Source organism: Anser cygnoides, chromosome 11 (genome assembly GCF_040182565.1).
Source record: "Anser cygnoides isolate HZ-2024a breed goose chromosome 11, Taihu_goose_T2T_genome, whole genome shotgun sequence".
Taxonomy (NCBI): domain Eukaryota; kingdom Metazoa; phylum Chordata; class Aves; order Anseriformes; family Anatidae; genus Anser; species Anser cygnoides.
In genome coordinates this window covers 18,585,417-18,605,201 of record NC_089883.1, presented here as the reverse complement: position 1 = coordinate 18,605,201, position 19,785 = coordinate 18,585,417, and the positions used below count along the sequence as shown (strand labels likewise).

The window sequence follows — 19,785 nt, the reverse complement described above, 5'->3', positions numbered from 1 at the left end:
ACCAAGGAACATGCAGCCTTTCCTGGGGCCCAGGCTGCACTTGCAGGTTGCAGAGCTGCAGAGACCACTTCTGGGCAACTGAGGGCAGGGGAGGCGTTCTGCCCCCTTGCCCTGGAGCAGAGGTAGAGCATGAAACGGAATTGCTTTGTGAGCCAGAACCAGTCCACCAACTGCCGGCTGAATCATCCGGAGCAACTACAAAAATCACTGAATTATGCCCTAGTTAAATTACGGCATGTCTGCTACAGCAGTAACTGATTTTGGTTGAAGACTATGAAATCAGCACGAGTCATTTTCAGTGCCTTACTATCCTCACTGCCTAGTGCTCTTTAAAGAGAAAAAAAAAAAAGAGGAAGGGGTAGAACCTTGTTATACTTCTGCTTGCTGGACTGCATATATCTGCATTATATATATATCTGTGTTATTAGGCCTTTACAACAGACAATTGTTGAATTTCCCCCTTCTTTGGATTACGTAAACAGATAGAGATACTGGAGCATTTCCATGTGTGACACATTTTTCAGTGCTCTCTGAACACTTACTTACATCTTTTCTGAACCTGCTAACATCCTTGATGAATTAGTAGATGCTGGGATTGGTCACCAGGTTTCCTCGTGGCAGGGGTTCTACAAAGGTGATGGTCTGCCCAGTTCGGCTCTGTCTTGGGTTTCCCAGGAAAATGCTTGAGCCCTTTCAACGGCACCATTCCTTTGAGACATGTAGAATTGATATTACCAAGGGTGATTCCCACATTCTTTTTGGGATTACTGCTCCTATTTTATATCCTCTGTATTTTCCTTCCCACTGCAATCTGGAAGGTTTATCTTACACTTCTGGTTCATTCATGCATAACTACCTTTGGCTATATTAAAGTATGCAGTATTGTTAGTTTATACCCAGCCTGCTAGAGTTTATATGGGTCTCTGACTCTTGCAGCATATGACATTTTTTCCTTGTCTATATCATCAGTGGGAAAAAAATACTGTAAAAAGCAGAACAGGTTCCTTAAGCACCAGCATAAATATGTATCTGATTTCCTGGCTGGGAATTCTTGGGTAGCCAGTTCTTAATTCGTTTGGCATGTGCTATTTTGCCTGGGGGGCCAGGGGGCAGCAGGGGTATCATTCCAAGTGAAATCAAAACATCTTGTAGCAGGAAGTCACAGCGTATGTGTTCTCTGTGCGGTATATAAAATTCTTCCATGCAATCTTCAAGGAGGTTTAAAGTGAGAATGTGTATACTTCACATGCAAATTCTTATTAAACAGTTGATCTAGATGTAAGTCTACTTTTGGCTTTTAGAAAAAGAAAAAATGACCCATGAAAAAATAGGAAAAAACCACTGGTTTAAAAAAAAGTTTTGATACTCCTGACTACTCTAGCTAACTGTACAGGCTTTTTTTAGAAAACAGAATTCTGTGAAGAATTTAGAACATAATTTTCCTCTCAATCTTAAAATGTTATATTTTTGTTTTAGAGATGTTTGTTTAAACAATCTATATGCATACTTCAAATGGTAGAATGAAAATAGGGGAATTTTTAGCTGTGCATATGCTAATTAGCAGAACCTTAACATAAGTCCTTGTGTCTCACTGACACAAGTTTTTAATTTTTAAGTGAGTAACATGTTTTACTGATTCGGGTTCACGCATCTAAACACTCCATGCATAACCGTTATCTACTGACTTGTTTCCTGTATAGATTATTATTATGTACTGTCTTAAACTTTCACACTTCATGTGACAGTAAGATTTTTTTTTTTTCTCCTACTATATGTCTTCTGCAACTGAAGCAATGGAGGACTTGTTGTGATAATCATAGGATTACTAGTGCTGTTGTTTCTGGCAGAGAAGAGTCACTTGTGCCAAAAGATTACTTTCGCCTTTGTCACTGCCTGCCACGACTTTTTACTCAGCTCCTGGATCAATTACAATAAAACAACAACAATGCCGTCAGCTGCAAAATGCAGCAAACTTCCACAAACTGTTGGCTCAGTATAGGGAAATTTTTGCATTTACAAAGAGCATTCTCCAGCCTTGAGGGTTCTTCCTGCAGTACAGGAAAGGAGTCCATAGTTTTCATCTGGGTGATTGGACTGTACTTTCAGTTGAACATGCTTTCTGCAGGCTGTCTTTGTTAAAACAGTATTTTATAACTTCATAAAACATGTTCCTTAAGAAAATAATGATTAGAATACTATCACTGCATAAGTAGCTACTTAAATACCAGCTTGTATTTTCTTGCATTTTATTTTGTAATGTGACCAGACTGAGATACATTAGCGAAAACTAATTTGCAATATAAAGTTGGACTTCAAGAATGATGGTGTGGAGTAACTTGCACTTAAGTCTTATTTCTAAATTGTGGTGCTATAAAGCTTCATGATTTATACCATATATCCCATTAGGCATTTATGCTATATTATCAGAACCCTTTATAGGATAAGTCTGATTGAGAGGGGAAAAAGAAAAAGTAATTAGTTGCGTTTTGTAGGCGAAAGTGCATTTAGGATGGAATTGTTCCTTCCTTCAAAAATAAGAAGTCTTGTGCTCTCTCTCTATATGATCAGTGATGTAATTACTAGAATAGTGATCTTATGCTGTGTGAATGAATTTACTGTAGGAATACTATGGCAATTAGTTGTTTTGGAATGTGGTTTAAAAGATAGTTTAGCCAGTTAACTTTGAATAGAAAGTAATTGAAGCAAGTGCTGGCAACAGTATTGTTGGCTAGATAATACACAGGATATATATTCTGATGCTGATTTTAAAGCTCTCCCTATTTTTTTCTTCCCTTTTCTCTTTTGAGCTGTAACCTTGATTTGCATAAAGAGAACTGATTCTAAAAGAACCGTTACAGAATTAAAAAAGATTCCTGTTTTAGAAGAGTAGACATCATGAGTCTTTGTGGTTTTTCTTTTTTTGTTAGGCAATTGAAATATAAAGCACTCTGTCTTACCTTTTTCTCCCTTATGCTAAAATATCTTGCATATAATGTAAAGACCAAATAGGGGAAATAATTTCACAGGTTTTACAATACTCAAGTAAGACATGAGAGCAAAGAGTAGATAACAAGTGTACATTTCACAGTATGTACTACAATATTCTGTGCTAAAGATGCAGGATAAATCATGCTGTGCAAAAAGCCAGGTTAATGTGGCTGAGCTTGTTTTGTTACTTGGGTTAACTTCTTACAGGTTATGTAGGGCTGGCACTCCAGATCTGCAGATCTTAACTTTTTCTGCTCCTGTTTTCAGCAGCTGCAGGTGTCTAAATGAGTAGGTTGCTTTGTAGCCAGCTTCGTTATCAAGGAAATTGTTCATGTTAAATATTGCTTTTAGAAATACTATGTTAAGAGATGGAATTTGCTTTCAGGTTACATCAGAGAACATCGCTGACTTTGCTATCTCTTATTATAGGTTTGTGCTTTTCTTTTTATCGTTAGGTATGGATGAGCGAACAGGTGCCACATCATGGGGAACAAGTGGTCAGCCAAGTCCTTCATATGAATCTTCAAGGGTAAGGTTCCCACATTATATTTGATAATAAAAGTTCATGAGAACGTACAGAGAAAATCAGCAGGTGATCTGGCAATGCTTTTAAGGGTAGGCTCCTTTAAAAAGGCTAGCATCTTTTCAGAGATTCTAATGACTTTGAAATGCTGCAATAGCAATTCAGATTTCTAAGGCTAAAAAATTTGTATGTTTAGTATTTATGAAAATAAACCATGCATATCTGTATACTTGAATGATGAACACACGTTTTATTTACTGTATTGTCAGAAAATGAAAATAGAAGTCAAGTTACTTGTTCAGGAGCAGAGATGTATTGGCAAAGTATACGGAGCTCTAACCTTTCCATTGACATTACCCAGTTAAAGTATGTGCTGTGTTATGGTGTTGGAGAGAAGCTTCACTTTTTAAATGGCTTTCTTCTGTTCCTATTGTAGCTTCATCCACCCCACATATTGATCCCAAGTTTTTTGGTAGTATCTTGTATCTGACAAAAATACTGTCTTTTTAAAACCCAACTCAGTGGTCAAAAGCAAGCTTTTCCTGTAGTAAATCACATTACCTTTAATCTACTCAGTTTTCTTTTTATGAATACGTACTCCCTAAAGAGCCAGTGAGCTAAGTACCTAATGAATTAATAGAAACGCACAGCATAATAGTTAACCCTGATCTAAATAATCTGTTCTGAATTCAGTAGTGTTGACCCAGAGAGCTGTTAGCAGCTTTTTCCTGCTGTGGAATGTAGTGGGTGGGCTACAATGTCTTGTCCAGGTAGATATTGCTAAAACCTGCATCTGACTTTGGAGGAGAACATTATAAAGACTCACTATGAAGTCTTATTTTTCCCCGTTGATCTTCAGTAAATAAGCTACAGTAAATGGATGGAAAAAAAAAATTGGGTTGCAGAAGTATTTCTGTGCAATGTAGAAATCAGGTATCCTTAAAAACATCCTGCATTCCTGAGGCAGGAAGCCCAGCCTTCAGATGCGTTTTCTTCGTTTGTAATGGAATCTTATTATACAGTTTTTACTATTTGGTATTCTTACTGTAAGTGTTTAGTGTATTGGCACTCATGAAATTGCTGATCAACATTAATCAGTAATGAGTCAAGCTGACCTAACCGGAATTTGAGTTATGATTCAAGTTCACAACTAGGAAATTAATGCACTGTCCAAATATAAAACCACCAGAAATCATATTTAAAGTTGGTTAAAAAAAAAAAAAAAAAGGCAGGTGTTGGTGCTTTAATAGAGGTATGCCAGAAGCTAGAATCATAGGAAGAGGAGGTTAATACTGTTTGCTTCTATCATTAAAAACAGTAAAACAATTGTCAATGTAAACTTGTCTTGATCCCTGTGGAAGGATTCAGGAAAAAAAAAAAGTTAAATTTTTGCACTTGTCATGTATCTGCCTACTCCCACCAGTTATAACTTTGGACTTAAAATAATTTATATAAAAAAAAAAAACACCTCTCAGCAAGCAGTTATTGCTTGTTGTTGAAAGTGAAGTAATCCTGCTCAATAAAAAAGGCTTTGTTTCTTAAACTGTTCATGTACTTGTAATGTTGAGGTGGTAATGTTTCTTTCACTTCATTAGCGGATTTTTCTTTTTTAATCTTAAAGACAACAAAAATCCTGTGTGGGGAAAAAGTGCTGAATTTAATGACAGACTCTTGTACATTGAATATTTTTACAGATGTTTTTCTCTACACTACCTTTCTTTTCAGAAAGCTTGCTAAATTATATAAACTTAAGGGCAAGCCTTAGGTTAGCGTGGAACATGATGCTAGTCTGTCCATGAATTTCTTCATGGAATGACCATATCTGTGAGCTGTTGCCAGCTGTTGAGCTGGTATGGCAGTGGCTCCTGGCAGATCAGAGATCAGTTGGTGGGCAACGGTAGGTTTAGATTTTCCTGTGGGCCCTGTATGGTTGGTTGTCTTAGGAGGCTTGTTTTTGAAAGACTGCAAAAAATCTCCATCTCCTTGGTTTTATGGAGTATATCATCTTCAAACACAGAGTAATAATAAGGAGGGTGTGTCCCACAGGGTTGGAATAGATTTTTTGCAGAATTGGTGTGAAAAGGGTATCCGAAGGAATTGAGAGGGTTTGGCCAGATGTGTTCAGATCTTTGTCTGGGTTTTCAGTACACCTAGAAACTAGATAATGGGACAGGAAAAGCAAACTTTCTGTAGAGCCCTGCATGAAACAATAAAGAATGGTTGTCCGGGATGTCATTTAAATAACAACTTTGTTTTAAAGAAAAATTGAATTCCTCTTAAAGGAAAACACTATTCTTGTGTTTTCCCCCAGAAGGTCATGAACAATAGAAATGTATGTTGTCTGGATATAGGATTTGTAATGGCAAAGAGGTACAAATCAATTCATTCCATGGCCAGGTTTGTCTGGAGGGAAAAAAAAAAAAAGTAGAACACAGGAAATTGTCTTTTGCATTGAAATCACAGGAAAAGCACCAGACTTCATTTATGAGTCTAAACCAAGTTTGCGTGCATATGTTTTGGGTAAGATTTATTGTCTTTTATTTCTTAGTTTTCTTTCAAATGCTAAGGCTCTCGATGACACTTCTTTAGAATTTTGAATATGGGTAACTTCTGGCTACTACTTCATACTCTCATCAGAATAGATAAAAATGAGTGCGGGGGTCTGTATTGGAGGAATATAGATCATCAGAGTTTCTCAGTCAGCCGGGCAAGTGATGTGCTTTACATTTTATGTTCCTACGTTATGTCTTCTGATGATTAACATTTAGTATTTAAATAAGTCAAAATTATCTTACTAATATGTTTGGCTTTAATGCTTCAGAATCCAGTGCTTTCTCATAATTTCAGTATAGAATGGTAATCTTGTCGTAATTGTTCTTACGACTTCCTTGTTTACAGGAAAATGGCAGTCTTCATGGAAAAAGCTCAGACCTTTCCACGGACATAGAAAAGTTAAAACCACAAGAGGTACCAATTTCTCTTTTTTATATTGTGTGTATGGTGGCTTGTTTATTTATTTATTTTAAATCTGCCTGCAGCTGACTACTGGAGTTTTTCCCTTAGAAGTCACAGTACAGCGACGGAATTGTTTAATAGTTTAAGTCATTGGAAAAATACTGGCTGGAATTTCCAGAGGCACGTAATAGATTGGGAATTTAATGGTAGTTAAATGCGTACCTGTTACAGGATCATTAAGTAAGATGGTGGAAGACTGGGTAAAGGGAGATCTTCCTCTGATCTCCTTTCTCCCCTCCTGCTGAAGGTCTGTTTGTATCTAGTAGGAATGCTTAAGGAAAGAGTATAAATGCAGGGCAGTTATTTTGCCACCTTTACTGATGTACAGTCCTGGTGAAGCCCAGCACCTAGGGATTTAGGAGACTTTCTGGACAGAGCCAATCTTTTGGACATTGTTCTTATAGCTACTGGTGGACTTGTTCTCTAAGAGTTGTGAATTTTTTTGACCGTGATTATAGTTTTGGCAAAAATAACAAACATTCTGTGGCAAAAATACTGATGTTTGTGTGCTGACCAGTGATTTAACTGATTTCTACCGTGTTCCTGTGTTTTGATGAGTGGTGATGAATTGTTACTTACATACTTCATTTTTTTTTTTGTTTTCATGAACATCTTTGTTCTACATACCAGTCTTATGTGTCTCCTCCACCAAACTGAGCAATCATAATCTACTGGTCTCTCATACTGTAACTTTACCTAGCTTCTGGTTAGTTCTTGGTACCATTCTCTGAATTTTTCTGCGTGTTCTGCATAACTTAGAATTGGGTTGATTACTGCTGCATGTGCTAGTCAAGATGAGGGTATGCTGTCAGTTTCTGCATGACATAATGATGCTTCCATTCTCTGTTCTTTTCTTACTTGTTCCTAAGTCTTGCGCTTTTTGATTGTCACTGGGCTCTGAAGTGACATTGTTTCAAAAACTATATAGAACAACAAGATTTTTTCCTTATACTCTGCAATAGTTCCCACCTTGTTCTGTTACAATTATTTCTTTAAGCACGTTTCTCATGTTTCTTTTGTCTTTACACCAAATATTATTTGCTATTTCATTGCCAATTTTGTAGAGAACTTGCTTTGTAATTCTGCGCTAATATTTAGTTAGGATGCTTTAAAACATTTTTTGTGATCAACAAATTTTACCATCTGTTTACCCAGTCTTCTCTATTTATTCATGCAGCTGTTGAAGAATGTTGATCTGAATACAGCTTTTTTGGGGAAATGGGGAAAACACATTGGTAACTTCCTTTCACTATGAAAACTGGGCAATATTCCTGTGCTTGAGATGGGGTGTTTTGTCTTTTAATCTATTGATCAGTAATAAATTCACAAAAATCCTTCTCACATCCCATAACAGTTTAGTTTACTTGACTTGGAGAAGTTGGAAAGTCTGAGAATCACTGCAGACTTGAGAAAACCTTATATAATAGCCTTGTTTTTCATTGCCTAATAACGTTAAATATCCTAGCACTGAAGGATTAGTGGGTATTTGCGTACTTAGAATTGGCTGTGATGATCTTAAATTTGTGAAAAGGTATGAATTAGTGACATCTGTGTGCGAAATCTCTTGCATAGACCGAATGTTTTGCTAGAAGAATGAACCACTTGAAAATATATCTATAGTGGAAAATAAAAAGTAGGAAAGCTTTATTTTTAGAGGAATAATTCAGGGAAGCTAATTAGCAGGTCAGTAGAATTCTACGAAATGCTGATGTATGCTTTAATCTTGAATGAATGTAATGAAGTCCATTTACAATACCATGTCAAATTTTCCATCAATTGGGGTGTTTTTTTTTCTTCCGACTATTCAGTCTTGATTTTACCTTGATCTGGGCAACTGTGGTGGTTTTTGGATTGCTATCTTTTGATTAACGTATGTAAGTCTCTCCCTTATCTGAGCGATGTAGAGCTAGAGATTTTTGCATGTGTTCATAATCCCTTGCATTAGAAGGGTAGCTGTCTCTTAGCATATGTTGCAGAGAATTGTAAAGCTGCTTTTTAAAACCTTGCTCTACTGAGCTCTTCGAAGCCAATTCAGAGGTACTGAAGCAAGTAGCAGTGTTATTGTTACATGATAATGTCTTGCCCTATAGCTTTTGAAAATTTTGTCTTCCTGGTGTGAGATACCTCCAAACTTCTAGCTTTTCCACTTTGTCTGGGAGTTGCCATTCATTTGCATAATCTAGCAACAAGTTGGTATAATTTTTTTTTTTTTGATAAATATAGTCTTTTAATTAAGTTTTTCTTTCATTGTAGCATGGTTAATAGTGGCTTTTATTTTGTGAATAATGACGCTCTGGGATTTTCTTTCATATTTTTGATTTTGTTATAACACTCCTTGTAAAATGAAAAAAGGAGCAAGGTTTTCATCTCTTTAAATTGCTCTCTCCAAAAAAGGAAAATACATAAAATAAATTAAAAAAAAAATAAAGACATTTCCTTGTTGGATATTTCTTCATTTTTTTTCTAATACATACATATGTAGTAATTTTAACTTTTTTTATAAATAAATCAGCAGAGATATTTTTGTTGCAAAATTTCTACCCTGGGTGCTTTAAGTATTTTCCAGCGTTTATATTGCAATAAAAGCTGTAAATGTACATTTTGACCTGTTTTAGCATAAAATCAAGTTTCAGCACTGAGTATACAGTTTATTCTCCTCTCCTTTTCAGTTGTGTAACTCTTTTGTATATCTATTTGAAGTCAGAGTTGAACCATTCAAGGTACCACTGCTAGACATAGACAATATTGTAGCACCAGTCAACAGGTTATGCCCTCTATGTATGTAAAAGACTTAGATATACATTGGAGCCTAAAATATTATATGCCCATTCTATTCTTTTTACACCCCACACCAGTAGTACTTTTAATTTGCAAAGAAGTCAAAAAAAATAGTTGTGAGATAGCAGGTTTTGAAATAGTATTTTATACCTCTTAATCTCAGGTACATTACAAGAAAGGAAGCTGTTAAATAGCAAAACAAGACAAGAGGGACACAGAAATACAGTAAGTGTTATCAAGTCTGTTGTATTTGTGTCCTTTTTGTCCTCTGGTTTCTTTTTGGTATTTTTATTTTTTTGTTGTTGTTGTTGGGGGAGGGAGGTCGTTGGTGGTTCTGCTGATTATTTGCTTTTCCTGATGTATTCTATAAGTAAGCAGATGATACAGTGTGAAACCAAAGCCTAAATTAAATATCCCGTATTTAGTGCACAGGATGTTTCCACAAATGCAGCTTATGTTGTAATTTAACTTATGGGCAGCTCTATTTAAAACAGGTTCCAGAATTTTAAGCGCACTCTCTAGATAGGTTTCTTAAGTATTATCTTCAAGCATTTACTGTTAGTATGTTGGCCTTACTTATGTTATTTTATTTCCTGATTTGTAGTTTAGATAAGAGCTAGAAAAATCTGTTTTCAGTCATAAGTTGTTATTGTAGAAGTGTATTTTTTTTAAATTTTTATTGCATCTCCCTATTATATTGAAATTAGTGTTGGAATATGATTTCAAATTAGCTTTCTGTGTGGCCAAGGAAATGTCTTATTGCATGTTGTGTTGATATTTGTCTCACAAGAATTCAGAGAGGTGTAATTGGCCATTTGGTTTAGTTGTTTAAAATCAGATTCGTTATTCGCTATGTTAATTTCCTGGAAATGGATTTAGAACTGGAGAAAATGCTGATTATTGGAAAATAGATCCCTTGTTCAGTGTGTTGTGTTCAGTCACAAATTCCGCGTGTTCACAGAGAAGTTTCTTCACTCTGGCCCATAGAATTGTGAAACATGAAGTGCAGTTGCGGTTGCAGCATCCATGTTAATAGTCTACATGTAAATAGCTTGATCAAGTTTTAAGATTTGTTCTTGTAGAGTTGATTGCAACTTCTGCATTTTCAGACTTGGTTAATACAATTTGCGTAATTTTATTGTAATTAAAAAATGAAAGACTGAATTCTTAAAATGCGTTAGAAATTTCCCATGTATGTTTGGGAATACATACCTTGCGTTCTCTTGCTGTAGCTTGCCTTGTTCTTAGGTGGATACTTGGTAAAATCGTATGGATCACCTGTGGAAACAATGTTGTTCTGAACTAATAGCTTGCTGCAAGACTGTTAGAGGTTTAAGTTGAGCTGCGTCATGACCTGTGGTAATGTGATGTTTCTTGGTGCTCAGTTGAGATGTATGGACACAGTGCAGGTGATTCTCGAGGCTAAAAGGAGAGGGGGCACACTGCTCTCAGAAACTGATTCTGATATAATTGATTGGTGGTCTTACAGGTACTACAAGGTATGGCAGTAGGTTCCATTAATTAAAACACTACTCATGAAACTGATATTATTGTTTGTAACTCAGTTTTTGGTGAACCTGAATGAAAATTTAAACCACCATATAGTATACCATCATAAGGATAATATAAATTGAAACTCTCTTGTAGTGGGTACCTGTTATGGTATAAGAATTTATTAAGAATTCTTACACTTCCAGGGTGAGTTCCAACTTTTCTGGATCCTTGAAGCACTCCTTTCAGAGAATAGTTTTTTTTTTGCTTTTACTCTCCTTTGGATTTATTTTTAACTTACTTTCTTTTTTGTAAGGTTCATTCTTAGCTGTGTGTTCACAGCTAATTCATAGCAGACTCAGCAAGGTTTTGGCTCTGTAGTCTTTCCTCTAGGAGCCACTGACAAATACGTAGATTTGATGACTGAAAATGCTCTTTCCAAAAGTTTGTTTATTTCTATAAACCTACATGATCACATAGACCACAACCTTTCAAAGTAGGTAGGACACATTGGTATGTCTTCCAAAAGCTGTTTATCTCGTTTTCTGTCAGTGATCACAACCACAAAGCTCACAGGTTCTGTCTGTCTGTCTGTCTGTCTCTTGCTGTCTCAACATCTCTGTAACACCCCGTCCCTTTTTCCCCCTAATGTATTTTTTTTTTTTTTTGCTTTAGTTTATTTTAGAACTCTCAAATCAGTTGGAAGAGCAGATAACCCAAACTAAAGTGGATTTCAGCAGTAATCTACTGTTCATTTACATATTATACATTCAGGTAGCTTCTCTTGGATTGATGGGATAGCAGAGTTTAGCTTGGAAGGAACCTCAAAGTTCATAGATTTTAAATGATTAATGTTTGTTAGCTAAGGTCCGCCAAAGTAAGGAATCAGAAGCAGTATTCATTAAACTTAATCTTATAGTCTGTATCCAAGTCAAACTGTGAAGTTAACCATTCCTTTTAGTGGAATTTTAAGTATCCTAACTTTAGTGGAGATAATTGATCTGTATTGTAAGTTGCTAAATTGCAAATATTCACTTACTGATCTAGCAGCTTGCTTATGAGCTACAACTGGGTCTGATCTTTGGTTTGTTCCCAGGTACAGGTACTTGCATTGGAGAGAGGTGTTGAGGATAAGGGAAGAAGAACAAATTAAGTCTGTTTTCTCTAGTATAGTGGACTTGAGCAAAATAAAAGGCTGTGCAGTACTTACAGTACAGGAATAAATTATTTAAGGAAGTCATAAATGCATAGGAAAATCATGTTGTTATGATGCCTAAAAGCTACCATGAAGTTACAGTGCCTCCTTCATTTTTCAAAGAAAAACTGTGAAATAAAAATAGGATGTTGTGCATTACTTAAAAAAAAAAAAAAAGTATGTCTATACATAAATATATGTTAAAAAGTAGTTATATAAATAAACAAGCCCACAACATGAGTTAGTGTCAGGAGTGTGGTTTTGCTTACGCATGGACAAACCGTGGTGTGACTTCAGACAATAATTATTAAAGGAGAGTAGTTTTTTGTTTCTGAGGTAGAAGGAAAAGGGAGAGGATGAATCTGTGTCTGCGTTCTTCTTTTCCAAGCAGATTGAAGTTAGTTGTTATTGTGCCTTGTGTAAACGAACACGAATTGTCTTTTAGCAATGCTTTAGCAATTTTAACTGTTTTTCCTACATCTCTAATCATGAAGTACTGACCTTATTGAAGTTGGTAACGAGGCAGAGACTCATTGTGTTGGTGTTACTTATGGGTTACTGGGATAAACATGCCTGGTATGGAATGTTGTTTCTTTGTTGTTGGTTTGTTTCCATTTCCTCTTTCAGGATTACTAGAACAGTTAATTCTATAAGATAATTTTCAGGTGTCTCGTATACTATTACATATGATTTTTGTAAATAGTCTCAGATTTTTAGTTGGTGTAGCTGTACTAGCACCTATGTAGATGGAAAACGCTCTTGGTAACAGCCAAAGCCTAAATCACTTGAGGAATCTTACTTAGAAAAGGTGGGAATGGAAAGTGTTACAACTGATTATATTATTTTTGTTTTAATTGATAGAGTTCATTTACTGGAATGATTAGAGAACTTCACTTTAATCCAATGAAACGTGAAAAATGAATAAAATGTTAGAGCGTTCAACCTTGAGAGTGCCTACACTCTGCAATTAAATTGCAGCACTAATTAGTAATAGTCCTCCAGCTGCATTTCATGCCAGGCATTATTAGTTTATGATACTTGTTGCTTTTGTTTGCAGACATACCTGATTTTTGCCTTTCTGAATGCAGACATACAGTGAGACTGAAGTTTGGGAGAGGCAAACAGGCATTTTGCAACAGCCAAAATGAACAGTCTCAGTGTTAGAAAATGCTGTAAGGGAACAGTTAGCATTAGTTTCCATTAGGACTATAATAAAACAAAAGTTCTGTCTTCCTTTGTAAAGGGTAAAGCTGTCTTGGGTATTACTTGTGTAACAAGTTGGAACAAGCAATATGGTTTGGAGTTTACAGCTATGGCACACAAACAGTTTTACTCCAAACCAGTTTTCTTTGTGTAGGTAGAAAAACGCCCTATCTGAGCTATTTGCTGTCCCTTTGGAATAGTGTGGTCATAAAAGAAAATAAACTGTCTAACAAGTCTATTTTGCATACTTTTCACTAGCTATTTGCTAAATACTCAAACCATGCCCTCTGATGCATGCTAATCCTTCGGTAAGCTTGCTGGGGAATGAAGGTGGCAGAAATCAGTGTGTGTACTGGGAATGGAAAGCTGCCCTCCAGCTTTTCTATGTCAAACCTGCCTCACAGCTAATGGGAGGTAGCAGGAAGGCCACCTATGGTCCAAAAGATGGTATCACCAACCTGCTCGAGGAGAGTGAGGGCAGAGTATAGATCATTGAATAGTGCTTCCCAGAGGGAGAAGAGCTTTTGGCATAACTAGTTAGCTCCTATTTATGATTGAAGCTTGTATCAGTCAAACTGTGATCAACTGAGTCCCCTTCTGGAGGCAGGTACAATAATCTTCAAAATTGCCATGTACTGGAATTTCTTTCCTGCCTCAGAAAGAGAGGATGAAGTGGAAACACCCTAAGCTATCCTTTTTCACATTTGGGGAGTATATATTACTGAGTGATTGTTTTTTTATTATTGTTTTAAAACCATAATTCACATAATAAGTCACTGCACCAAGCCTTTTGGAATTTATGAAGCGTTTGGACTGCGCACTTAGTCACATGGTCTAAAATTTTGGGTAGACCTGTGTGGTGCCAGGAGTTGGACTCGATGATCCTTATGGGTCCCTTCCAACTCGGGATATTCTATGGTTCTATAAGTTGAAAAGAGGGCTCTGGTATAGGTTTACATACTCCCTCTACCCCACCACCTGTTGCCTTTGCCATGACGGTTCCATTCAGTTGCCAGTTGCACGGTGTTTTCTCTGTAATTTAGTCATACAGGTGGGATGTACCTTTTAATAAATCACTGTCTTCTGTTGCTATAGCAGATGGACTTTTTAAAGCTCTCAACTGCATTTTTCTTTTAAGCAGTAAATATATTTTCAGTTTGCGCTATCATATTTCCCAAACCTTTAAGCTCCGATTGTACTACTAAAAGCTTCCAGTAGCTTTTTTAGAAGCTATTGGAACCCTCAAAAAACTCTCATCTCTGGTTGACTAAAGTTCTTTCCAGTAGAACTTTAGGCTATTCATTATGTAAGTTAACAGTACAGATGTAAAAGCAAGAAATGGTATCAGGAATGCAGTTTTATTTGAAGCACAGCTTGAATGTGAAGAATGCTATGAAATAACTCTAATTTAAATCATTGTCCTTAGCACTGTTCTCATTGGCTTAATTTGCTTTTGTGAAGTGGAACAGAAGTTTGGTAAATCAAAACTGTGTGTGTTTGTGATTATTTTGTATTCCTGTGGGTGGGTTATATGTGGGAATCAAGGCAGGATTTCTAGTCCCAGCCAAAAAACTGCTGCTTGAGCTGATACTTTGTAACTCGTAATGAAGACTCTGAGGAACTGGTGTCAAGGATGGTGGCCAAGTTCAGACCTCTGTATGTAGGTCCACCGTAGGAGGCGGAGAAGAGGTTACACTTAGCATGAGTGTACATTTTGCAATGCATAACACAGACTGAAAACCTATTCTATCTATAGTGCCTGCATGTGTGTTAGTAATTTTTTTTCCTCATATAGTAAATGTTCCAGTGTTTTCTGTGGCTTTTAGTGTTACGAAGGACATCTTAGAGCTTTTTTCAGGCGGATAAAGTAGTTGATTTGTCCACTGGTGTAGAAATACAGCTTGGACGCTTTGATAATTTCACACAAGTGCGTTCTGGGGAACGGAGAAGGTGTATGAAAACAGTGTGCTGTGAAGGGTTGTTTGAAGGAAGTCTGATGGTAGGAGGGTGAGCATTCTGTTCTCTCATCCACCCAGTTCTCGAATCCCAATATTTTTGAGGGGAATGAGGGAATGTACAATATGAATTTAGGGAAGAGCGTTGTTAATCCTGTGCATTAGGTTGAGTGTGTTGCATGATGTGTAACCGTGTGTGAAATGAGTCTTACTCTTGTAATATATTCAGTAGTTTAAATATTTATTTTGTAAATAAAGATCTCCTGAAGACTTAGGTCTCTGGGGCTCATCTAGGCACTGCTTCACGAATGCTTGAGATACAGATTCTTTTACCCCTCACTAATACTGTCCTTCTCAGTTTGTTGGGTTTTCTTTTTTTTGGGGGTGTGTGTGTATGTTTTGTTTTCTAAATAAAGTTCTCTGTTTGCACCCTTTTGTTCCTTTATTCAGCAGGTTCAATTTCTTTTTTGTTTCCTTTCAACTTAAAATCAACGCCATGTGGTGACCTTAGCTAGGAGCCACTCCATCTCCCCATTTCCTAGGCAGCTGCTGCTACACGCTGCCCGTCTGACAGACGGGGCTAGGTCGTGCTTACCAGAGGACACCCTTGTGGTCATAACCAAGTTGTAAATGTCACTAAGGCTGTTCGTGAATGCCTATCACTTGTGTATCACTGATTCTGAAGTAGATAAAGTCAGCCTAAGATTCATTTGGGAGCTGGGACTCCCAGAAGATTACTTTTAAAGCAGAATAGTGGGAAGAGTTGTGACACGCATCCGTAAGCAGTTGGTGATGATTTGACAGTTATTTAGCCCTCAGTTACTAGCCCTTTGGTTGAACTGACAGCACGCCTGCAAAGATAGTGAGGCCTGTTTCAGCCCCATTAATGTTGTCTTGAATGGGAGCCTGCGGTCTGAAAAAATGATAAATGTTCAGTGATTGATGATTTTATAGTCCCGGGGGACTTGGGATGGCTTCTAGTAGCTGTGAGCCTGAGCAATTTCCCCCTGTCCCTTAATTAGGCCCCAGCTTTGAATTTCTCTCTAGATTTTAGTCTAAAGAGGCTTAAAGAAATGAATTATCAGGAATTGTAAGCTAAGGTTTACAAAACGTGGTTCAAAACTTCGGTTACAAAGGAGGTGCAATTTTCAGTGCTAAGTCTGTCAGGTTTTGATATGGTGTAAGTGATTCAGTGCACATCTCAGCAGTCTTGAGTGGCAAATACCATATTCATGCCTTTATGCACAAAAGCTGAAAGCATTTTGAACTGTACAAAAGAAACTTTAAGTAATTGGTTTAATTAGATAATATGCATGTCCTTGTGCTTCTGTGTTTTCTATCTGTCTCTTCTGCCAGTGTTTCCAGACTGCCTAAGGGTCATTCCAGCCTTTTAAGTTGGCTATCTCAATATTAGAAAAGTGCAAAACAGTGTTTCAGTTTGAATGCTGCCTTGAAAATTAGATGGCAAAATTATTTGATCAGTATTTGAAAGTAAACCTGTTGTCAGTGAGCTGTGCTCTTTAGTAACGTGATAGTGTTAAAATGTGTATTAATCTGAAACTATGGAATTTCTATGCATTTGCACCAACGTTTTTTCCTAACATCAGTGAGTCATTTTGAACTTCTTACTGTGGTGTTTTGTTAATGCAAACAAACATTTTAAAAAAGGAAAATCAGTTGTGACTTCTTCAGACCAATTTTACTCTCAGAATGATTAGTGACTTAAATCTAGGAGGATTCATATATCAATATATCTCAATATTATTCTATTTTTGGGAATACTTTCTATGAGGACACAGCTTGCTAAGAAATGGTGATTTATTTTTGATGGAGAGAACGAAAAGAGGGATAGAAAGTAAAATGTGGGCAGAGTGATTTCTGAGCAATAGACCTCAAAGCCAACTTTTGTGATGAATGACCAATTGTGACTCTGCACATTTAATTAGGGAAGTGTCATTACACTCAATTAGCAGGGCTGCCAAATAATCTGTTTAATACTCTGGTCTTTTTTTCCTCTAGGGTTTTGCAGACAGTCCTCATTACAGTGATCACTTGAATGACAGTCGATTAGGGCCCCATGAAGGATTGTCCCCGACACCTTTCATGAACTCAAATCTGATGGGTAAGTAGGTAATTCTTTACGAGTATCCCCTCAAAGCCTCTTTGGTCAGAAAGAGACATTTTTCATCCCCTTGTCTAGGGCTGACATGTCAAGTATCTGGAAGTTGCTTTGTTTCTCACAGCAACACTGACTTTCCTGTTGAATTATTTGAATGTTCGGCAAATTCTTCATAAAGGCCATTGTCTGATGTTCTAGAAGAAAGAACTACCTACATATTCTCAAGCTGATCTAGACAGCTAATATACTTCACTTTGATTTTTGCATTTCTCTACTGAAATCAAAGTGATTTTAAAGCTGTTATTTCTAACTTTTGCTGCGAAGACACCAATAGTAATCTTTATTTTTTGCACCTCAAAAAAAGAGAACCCCCAACTTTTTAACTCTCTACATTAGCTCTTTTCATTTACATTTTCTAAATGATTTATTTTTGTTTTCTTAGAAACATTGTCACTTCTAAGAAACAGTTGCAAACTCCTTTTTAGGTGGGCAAAAATTGTTACTGCTTCCAGGTCTTTGGGTGCCCAACTTTTTTTTTCTGCTATTGAAACAGGAAAAACAACCAAGCACTCCCCCCCAAAAAAATGTATTAGATGGTTGGCCTAGATATTGAATGTTTTTTCAGTGCTTCTTTGCCTGGATTCTATTGTTACCTGAAACGTATTAATGTACTGATGGTTGTCTGGAACTCTCCTCACCTTTATTCCAGCGTGGAGCATGAAGCTGTCAGTTTCAAAATATGTACTGTTGGGCAAAATGTGGTCTAGGGATGGTCTTCCTTGTGTTTTAAACATAGCGGTGGTCCTGAATGTTTGTTTTGAATTTGTAAACTTGAAATTGTTTCACTTATATGTTCTGCTTCTTGCAGACATGACCTATTTTGTGATCTTGGTATTGTCCTTTTAAGACATAGCCATGGTAATCTAAGTGGATTACCTAAATCCAAATCCTGGTGGTCTGCAATTTCTTTTGGAAATCTTTCTACTTTGCTCAATCTTTGTTTACTACTTTAATTTTCTCTGAAATGGAGGCAAAGTGAAGCTACTGCTGAAACCGGAATTTCATTTAAAAAACCGGAATTTCATTTAAACCTTCCTACACGAACCTGAAAATACGTAATTTAAAATGAGTGTCTCTGTAGTCTGTATATGGGAAGAGTTCATGTCAATTGATCAATGATTCTTATATCTGAAGTAAGGTTAAAATGTAGTTTCCATTTTTTATTTTAATAGAGTTTTCTTCCCTGCCCACCTCAATGCTATTTCAAATGTTGTCTTTTTTTTTTTTTTTTTTAGTACAGGAGACTAAAAAGACAAGATATCTCAAATGCCTTTCCAATATTTTGATGGGTAGCGTGTATGGAATGGCTCGAGACTTTGGAGCTGATACTGATTTTGTTTTACAGAAATAAATACCACAGTTTGATTTTTGTGTTATATTACCAAAAGCAAGCTATTTGTTCTTACCTTTTGAATAATTTCTAACCCATATATGTTTTAAATAGAAAAAGAAAATCAGTGGTGCAACTATAACCTCCTAGTTTTTCCATTTTATTGAAGAGATGACTAGGTGATTCCATTAGGCATAATAAAATTACATCATTAGTAGAGATTTGCAAAGAAGCCTCCATTGAGATTGCTTTGTAGGGAGAATTAATGAATTGCAAGATGTGTGTATGTCAATCACTTGCCTACAGCAGCTGTTAGCTGAAATGGTATTGTAATGCTTTATGGCTAGCTGTTCTTAAGGATTTTGTTTTGCTGAAGCAATAGCACGTAGTTCCTCCTCTATGCAGCAAAGAATTAGAGAAAGCTTTTATTCTATACCTCTAAGAAGTTTAGCAACTCAAAACTCTAAAAGGTTAATTTAAAAGTATTTTGCCCATCATTTTTTGCCTTGTCATAGCAAAACAGTTAATTTTAGTTATGTTACAGCATAGTATGCAGCTTTGTATATTGTATTTTGACAGTATGAATTTTGGCGAAGTATCTGAAGGTGAAAGTTTGGAGAGAGGAATAAGAAAAGATCCATAAAACCAGTGAGGAGTAGTTTCCTATTTAGTAGCTGTATCTGTTGTGTGTTTTTTTTTTCCATCACTGAGAAGAAAAAATTTCCTCATTAGTTATTTTAAGACAAAAAGTGTTATACAGTTCATATTGAGCTGTAGACGCATTTCTGTCAACAGAATGAAAACATCTATTTTGTTAGTTACTAGATAAGTGCTTTGATTGATCTTCATCGAATCTTCAGAGGCTGAAAGGAGCTGGAGGCCTAGAATATAAACTTGATGACCTTACAGGAAATAGCTCGGTAGGCTAATAGGAGTGATGGAGTGCCTGGGGTTCCACACTGCAGGTCTAAGACACACTCCTTCTCACCATTTTATTGTGACTGAAATGCATCTCTGAAATAGTTAAAAACTATTTATATGTATAAAAAAAAAAGAAGTGAGCAACAACGTATTTCACCATTGCTGTCAACGCTTAAGAGCACCATTAAAAGAAAGAATTGTGTGTCA

General features: G+C 36.4%; 1 protein-coding gene across 7 annotated transcripts in view; it reads left to right on the top strand.

Annotated features, from left to right (window-relative positions):
• Window positions 1-19,785, top strand: part of TCF12 (transcription factor 12) — a 162,524-nt gene that overhangs the window by 42,588 nt on the left and 100,151 nt on the right. For all 7 annotated transcript variants that reach the window (XM_067004144.1, XM_067004141.1, XM_067004143.1 and 4 more), the window contains 3 exons: window positions 3,444-3,517; window positions 6,410-6,478; window positions 17,168-17,270. In XM_067004144.1, coding sequence (XP_066860245.1) covers window positions 3,444-3,517; window positions 6,410-6,478; window positions 17,168-17,270 — 246 coding nt within the window. The remainder of the gene's footprint in view (window positions 1-3,443; window positions 3,518-6,409; window positions 6,479-17,167; window positions 17,271-19,785) is intronic.